The 8,265-nt window shown below is 35.4% G+C and overlaps 1 protein-coding gene across 1 annotated transcript; it reads left to right on the top strand.

Annotated features, from left to right (window-relative positions):
* The first annotated feature begins 3,911 nt into the window (after positions 1 to 3,911).
* Positions 3,912 to 5,844, top strand: LOC125655653 (uncharacterized). Its single transcript, XM_048886031.2, has 2 exons — positions 3,912 to 4,777; positions 4,931 to 5,844. The coding sequence occupies exons 1-2, from the start codon at positions 4,309 to 4,311 to the stop codon at positions 5,008 to 5,010; spliced, it is 549 nt and encodes a 182-aa protein (XP_048741988.2). The 5' UTR covers positions 3,912 to 4,308; the 3' UTR covers positions 5,011 to 5,844.
* The last annotated feature ends 2,421 nt before the right edge of the window (positions 5,845 to 8,265 follow it).

The raw sequence follows: 8,265 nt of genomic DNA, 5'->3' as shown, positions 1-8,265 counted from the left end.
TGATCACGTGATTTCGGAATGTGACAATCGTTCACCTTTTCAACAGAGAAATAGGCCTACGACATGATACTGCTGCATTTGATGTTTTTGAAAAGACGGAAAGCCGTTATTATACCTGAGGTAAGCATACAATCTAGTTCATTTTTATAGGTAAATTATATTTTTAAAAACTCTTACTGAAATCATACTTGGGAGAAATTGTGCCATTTTCAAATGCCATGTAGTACATGGAGGAATGTACTTTTTAAAAGAGTTGTGTCTTAAAGAGATCATAAACAAGCACCCAGAACAGATGCTCGTACTTGCAGTACTGATTTTGCAGAGAGTACTTGATTTTAGCCCCCCCCCCCCCCCCAGTGTGTCCTCATTTCTTTGTTCTCAGTTTCACTTCTACCGCATTTTTTGCATAAAACATCTGTAAATAAAGTTCATTTGTTACGAATATGAATTTCAAATATCGACTAAAATTTAATAAAAACTAAATACCAAAAATTGCAAAACTAAAACCGCGACTCAACATTTGAAAAATAAGAAGTTGAAGTTTTTGGCAGCTTAAATTGTGTGCCCATCGCAGATCCAGTACGATCTCCATGTTTATTTAAGGGGCATTAACTATCATTTTGTCACCAAACATTGAATGAAAATTGCTCTGTAAAGGTAGCTACATCCTCATGTGACTTATCAATATCAATGGTTAAAAGTGGAAAAACTTTATTAATTTCCACTCAATATAGTTGAATTTGATTAATAACCAAGGAAAATGTATATGTTGCCACCTTTTTAAAGATGTCAGACATACAAAAACAGAAGCATACATCAACATCAGAAAATCACATTTTCATCAAACAGAATAATAAAAATAGATAAAAACTTGTTGAAGTGACAAAATTTAAATGTTAACAGTTTTAAAAAAAAACCCTGCTAATTCACAAATATGTATAGATTAATTGTGGATATTAGGGAAACCAATGTATAATAGGCATCCAGTAGAGGAATTTCTAGCATAGGAGTTATTGCCCTTGACAACATTTTTAAAATCATAAATAATTGATTATCTATGGAAAATATCAACTTTTTCAGTATTGATGGTTTACCAGATTTTTTATTATATCCAATGAATAAAATTCCTCAGACAGATATATTTCTATCATGCACAAAGTTTAATCTATTAAGATTTTTGCAAAAACCTATGACATCACATGAGGATTGATCAACCTTAACACTGTTCACAACCCTGTGTGCATTGAAGCATAGATAAGTACGATGACTTTACAATGTGAAATCTGATTGCCGATCCATTATTTTGTTGATCCTCATTGACTTTTAATGCTGGAAATTGAAAATATTTGACAATTTTGAATCAAAGTTCTTCTAACCCTGTTTCTTCCAAGCATGATATGTTCAAGCCATGATAGACCGCGTCAAAATAGTTATCTAGTGGTCGCTCCTTCACCGAACGGTCGAGCATATTGAAAGTAAGAATCACGGGTTTTTCGGATATTGGCTTAAACCACTGTCGTGTATCGGGGCTGGTTTGTGATATGTTTGGATAAGGTGAAAATGGCGAGAAATGTAGAACAAACGAATTTACCAAACTAAGGGGACCTACATGTATACTTGTTCCGATTAAAACAACATCACGATCACAAAATACAGCAATTTTTATTAATATTCTGTGTTGTGGAAATAATCATAGAAACATAAATTGTAGTTTTAATTAATATTTTAGCATGAATTGGGTTACTTAAAACCCAGTATTTGCAAAGGGACTGTGGAAATTGGTTAGTGTCTTCGACTGTTTGGGTTCCGACATTTATACAACGTACTAGATTTATCGAGTTTTGGCGGGTGAAAACTGGTTCGGTACGCTTGTAGAAAAATTCTCAGAAACAGTTTATATCTTTTATGTACCTAGGTTACAAACAGTAACCTCTGCAAATTGTGTTATCAGTCTTTGGTGGAGTTGTGTTTAGGGAGGTGCGAGTGTCTGATGTTAATGTGGGCAGTTGTAAGTGTAGGCAGTTTAGAGATTAGGGAGATTTGTGTTGAGAGTTGTAAGTGTAGGAAGTTATGAGTGTAGAAATGTGTAAGTCTAGGGAGTTGAGATTGTAGGGTATTGGGAGTGCAAGGAGTTCTTAGAGTAGGGGTAAAACGATACAGTACCTTCTCGATTCGATTCGATTTTCGATACTTTAGTCTTGATTTGATGATTTTCGATTCGATACAATTAATAGCATGTACCAAATTCTTTATAATTCTAAGATTTTTTATGTTTCGTTGTATTCTGCAAATAAATTCTACATAATGTAAAACCGTTTAACATAGAGCAACACTCTTATCACTTGTCCTAAAACCGAAATGTCGCCATACCCAGGATTTATACATTGAGGGTGCATTTTTCAACTCGACTGCATCCATTTTCATACAGCAAAGTTTACTCATAATTATGTTGATTGGGCAATTTTCAATTCCATTGGCTAATCATAAACCGTGTTATCAAGAGCAATGTGTGCAAATATTTTAGAACCGTATCGAACCGAAACAGACCCCGAATAAATCGAACATCGAATCGAGACCACTACATTGCGATTCGGTCACATCGCGATGCATCGTTCCACCACTATCTTGAGTAGGAAGGTGTGAGTGTAGGTAAGAATGTGCAAGTGTAGGGAGTTGTGAGTGTAGTCTGTATACAGGTAGATGAGTTTGTCATCTGTATTTCCCTGTTTGTTAAGGAGGAGGGGGAGATTTACTAATGAATTTGTCTAATGTCTACGTGTTGTCTAAGTACAGATTGAAGCTGAACAGCACCCTCATAAGACCAGATAACAAACTGGAGTGGAGAGAGCTGGTTGCGAGGTCTTCAAAGGTGCATGCAGCGAGGTTATTCGGATTAGGTGAAGGGAAAGGTGAAGGTATGTGTCTTCTATTTGTGTCTCCTTGCCATAGAGGTAGACATGCACATTCTGATCAGATTAATCTGTCTGTCGTTTCTGTTCTTGCTCTCAAGCATTGTGAGACATATTATGTGTCTTTCTGCAAGATAGATGAGAGGATTTTGAGGAATAGACGTATGTCCTTCACTATGGCAAAGGGCAGACATCTATTGATTCAATTGTCTTTGGTTTATCTTGTGCCCCGATGGTCTTTCGGAATAGGTGAAGGTATGTCTTCTATTTGTGTCTCCTTGCCATAGAGGCAGACATGCACATTCTGATCAGATTTTAATCTGTCTGTCGTTTCTGTTCTTGCTCTCAAGCATTGTGAGACATATTATGTGTCTTGCAAATATGTATTTCCACGTTTTTGTTGTATACCGACAACAAATAGATTCCCGTGGGGATCTCCGGGATAGAATAGGTCCTCAGTACCCCTTGCTTGTCGTAAGAGGCGACTAAATGGGGCGTTTGTTCGGATGAGTCCGCAACAAACGAGGCACGATAGAGATCCCCTGTGATGACTGGCAGTAAGCACTATCTTAGGAGTTGTGAATGTAGGGAGTTGTTAGTATGGACAGTTTTGAGTGTAGGGAGTTGTCAGTTTGGGACAAGGTCAGTGTATGGTGTTATCAGTCTTGGATGGAGTTGTGTGTTGCGAGGTGCGAGTGTTGGATGTTGTGAATATGTGCAGTTTAGAGATTAGGGAGAGTCGTGTTAAGAGAGTTGTAAGATTGTCAAACAACACACTAACACTAACACACATCACACTAACACAATCACACTAACACACTAAGAGTCTATATGTTTATTGTCTGTACTGTTACTGTCTATTGTTACTGTCTATTGTTACTGTTTACACTGTTACTGTCTATTGTTACTGTTTATAATGTTACTGTTTATACTGTTACTGTTTATACTGTTAATGTCTATTGTTACTGTCTATTGTTATTGTATATTGTTATACCCCTATAAAACAGTTCCTATATAACTCCTTACAAAAAAAAGTCCAACATTTCGACTGTTCTGGCGACTGTCGGACCGGGAACTGTTAAAATCGACTGTTAAAAAAGACTGTTGACCAGTTTCCCATTGTGACGTCATACAGAGTTATCTCTGCTTGTCGTTTGGTAAACAAACATGGCGGATGTAGATTCAGATACACGATTCGCGGCAGCTACGGAGGACGAAATACAGGCGATTCTAGATAACAGGGACAGTAAAAACACTAAAAATGTTGTGAAGACAGCTGAGAACATATTCAGTGACTATCTCGCGACTTGTGATATGTCTCTTCCCCTTCTCCGTGGAATGTCTTGTGCGGAATTGATTGAAATCTTGCGAAAATTTTATTGTGCTGCCTGAAAGAAAGATGGAACCATGTATGCTAAAAAAAACATTGATTTCCGTACGCTACGGACTCCAGAAGTCCTTTGAGAAATCGCACCAAATTGACATCATCAATGACGCTAGATTTAAACCTGCAAATGATGTTTTCTTCGCTGCAATGGTAAAAATAAAAAAGGAGGGCATGGGTGAAGTGAAACATAAAGAAGTAATCAGCAAGCAAGATTTGGAGCATTTATATGACAGTGACAGTGGTGTTTTCAGTTGTGAAAGTCCCAAAACACTTCAACAGAAGGTGTTTTTTGAACTCATGTTGTATTTTTGTAACCGGGACAGGGAAAACCTGCGAAACATGCGAAATGATTACGTCATTCGACAAGATCCTGATGGAAGGCGGTTTCTTGCCAGTTCTGTTTCCAGACTTACGAAGAACCATAGGGGCGAGAATACAACAGATGATGATCAGGAAGGTGGCAGAATGTATGAACAACCTGGTAAGTATTGCTTGATTCATATTTACAGTAGATCTGTATAACAATTCAGTTAGTACATAGATGTGCACGTTAAATTCTTTAATTACTATAGGCTAAGTGTACTTCAAATGATCAATTTTAGAATTGTTTGCTTAAAATACCCTTATTTTCCAGGAAATCCAAAGTGTCCAGTTATGAGTTTTGAGAAGTACTTGAGCAAACTTAATCCAGACTGTGATGCGCTTTGGCAATGACCACAATCAAGCATATCAGAGTGTTCTCATGTGTGGTATGACAACATGGTTGTTGGCAAAAATACTTTGGGAAGTATGATGCAAAGGATAAGTAAAGATGCTGGTCTGTCGTTCATCTATTCTAATCATTGTATCAGAGCTACTTGCATTACAATGCTCGATGAAAGTGGGTATGAATCAAGGCATATAATTGGAATTTCGAAACACAGGTCGGAGACCAGTTTGAAGCATTATGCTACGAAGTTGAGTGATGCTAAGAAACGTGATATGTCTGACGCTTTAGCAGGTAAATTTACGTCTTCTTTCAAAATTCCTGAATCTGCCTCTGGTAAACAAGGGGAAGCCATCACAAATGTTCAGCGACAAGTTATGAGACAAATACAGAATGATTCTCCTTCTGTAGTCGTCCATAGCAATACAGTTGGTGTTCAAGAAGCATTAGTGATGTCGTAGATGTTGACGACCTTGAGCTCGCTGCCATATTAGATAACCCTGATCTATTTGGAACTGTGCAAAACATTGCCCAACCTAATTCAGCAGCAAAGTCAGTCTTTTCATTCCATGGTTGCAACATAACAATAAACAATTGTTAACTCGTGATTACACATGTACATCTTTGGTAGTTACATCTTTTGACAGTTTTGTTAAAAGTATTTTAAAGCTTTGAAAGTGTTAACTGAATAGGAAATGCACATGTGAGAGACATATTTGCAATTCAGCAAGTTCAGAGGTGTTAAATGTTGAAAAGTGATACATCTGTTATTGTTGTTTTTATTTACTGTTGTGAAAGAAAATTTGTTATTGTTGAATAAATTTGATACAGAATTCACTGCATTTACTCAATTAATGTAAGGGTATAACAAAACAGTTATTAACTGGGTCCTCAGACAACAGCTGTTTAGTTTGACCCTCGAACTGAACTGTTGCCCTCAGCCTTCGGCTTCTGGCAACAGTTCAGTCCTCGGGTCAAACAAAACAGCTGTTGCCCTCGAACCCAGTTAATAACTGTATATTGTTACTATCTATTGTTACTGTTTATACTGTTGCTGTCTATTGTTACTGTTTATACTGTCTTCAGTGGTGCCCTGGCAGTCATTCGGAATAGGTGAAAGTAAAGGTGAAGGTATATGTCTTCTATTTCTGTCTCCTTGCCATGGAGGTAGGCATGCACATTCTGATCAGATTGTCTGTCGTTTATGTACTTAATTGCTCTCAATCATTGCGAGACATATTTGTGTGTCTTGCAAACATGTATTTCTGCGTTTTTGTTGTATACCGACAACATAGATTCCCGTGGGGATCCGGATTAGAATCGGTCACCAGTACCCCTTGCTTGTCATAAGAGGCGACTAAATGGGGCGTTTCTTTTTTTTTTTTTTCATGCTTTATTTTTAGACATTTACAATTACATCTACATAGATGATCTCGCACACAAAATCACACACATGCAGACAATATCTTCCATACAAAAACTTTCTACATGAACTAGTATTTGACAGCTAGGCATAATTTAAAGGTATTGAAAATATACATATCAACAAAATGATACTAAAAGTAATGATAACAAATATAACCTATAAACCTTTGGTTTTTCATCACTTGTTATAAACAATATCATATATTGACCATTTAGAAAATATTTTGGATTTGCATTCAAACACATTTTCACAGTATTTTTGCATTTTTCTGTAGTACTTAAATAAATTCACTGCCTCAGAAAATTTTGGCCTGATTCCTTGTGATCTGGAATAATATATGAACTTTTTTGATACTAATAAAAGAAAATTTTCTAAACAGCTTCCTTCTGTATTACCAAGTAAGACTATTCTTCTTGAAATTTTATAACCATTTTCAATTGCATCGAACCATTGCTCAAAATCATTCCAAAATAAGTTGACATATACACAATCATAGAATATGTGAACTATTAATTGTTTCTGCTTCACAATTACAAAATGTACACAAATTATTGTCTGAAATTTTAATTTTGTAAAGAAAGGAGTTGGTAGCAATGTAATTCATTAGTATTCGGTATTGAAAGTAAATTATTTTTGTCTCTTTTGTACATAAAGATGCATTAATTACAAAATAAAATTTCCAGTCTTTTCCTGAAATAGGTTCATCTAGTAAAGTTTCCCACTTATCCTGTTTAGAGATTGGGGCTATAAACTCCTTTCCTTTCAATATTTGATATAAAAATTTAACATTGCATGTTGACAAAAATTTTTGTACAATACATATTTCAATATGTTCATTATCTTCATGAATTCTACCTTCTTTCAATGCAATGATATCTCTTTTGACTTTTGATGGTATTTTTGATATTACATAAAAATAGTCTAAAAAGTTATTAGTACAAAGCACTCCTTTTATTTCATTAAAACGTCTAAGGTTTCCATGTTCAGACACCAAGTCCTCTAGGTTTTTAATACCATTATCAACCCATTTTGTATAGAATGCCCACTTTTGTACACAGCAAAAGTTTCTAATATCTAAGCACAAGTAGGTTGATACATGTTCAGGACTTTTCTTAACCTTTACTAATGCTTTAATAACATCTCTCCAAAATTCATTATCAATAGAAAACACAAACTCTTGGAGTTTTTCTTTTGTTAAAAATGCAACGTAACAAATGCTGCCAAGCACCTTCATATTTTGTCAGGTACCTTTTAACCCATTTTAATTTGATATATGAAATGAAAGAGGGTAGGTGAACCATGTTTAACCCTCCATCATCATAACTACCAATGAGTGTATTTCTTTTTACCTTTTCTGTCTTATATCCCCAAATAAATTTGAAAAATATTTTATTTATTTCATCCAAAATATTCTGGCAAGGCAGAAAATAAGTGTATCAGCTTAGGCAGTGCTAATGTTTTAATTATTGTTATTCTCCCAATAGGTGTTAAGTCTCTTTTTGCCCATGATCCTAATAACCTTTTAATTGAAGTAATTTTGGATTGATAATTACATGTTATCATATCTTCAAGATTTTTGGTAAAATTTATTCCAAGTAGTTTAAAACTGTCTTTACCCCAGCATATTTGCAAATCAGGACACAAAGTCTCAGCTGAACCAGTTCTACTGCCAATCCATACTGCTTGTGGTTTTGTAATATTAAGTTTCAGACCTGAGATATTACCAAACTTGTCAATAACACTCATTGATTCTCTTAGAGAATATTCACTTCCATCAAACAGTAAAAATGAATCATCTGCATATTGCCCTAATTTATTTTCTTCCCCACCAATAGTT

Source organism: Ostrea edulis, chromosome 9 (assembly GCF_947568905.1).
Source record: "Ostrea edulis chromosome 9, xbOstEdul1.1, whole genome shotgun sequence".
NCBI classification, from domain to species: domain Eukaryota; kingdom Metazoa; phylum Mollusca; class Bivalvia; order Ostreida; family Ostreidae; genus Ostrea; species Ostrea edulis.
Note: the sequence above shows the minus strand (reverse complement) of the source record. Positions and strands in the feature narration are given on the sequence as shown.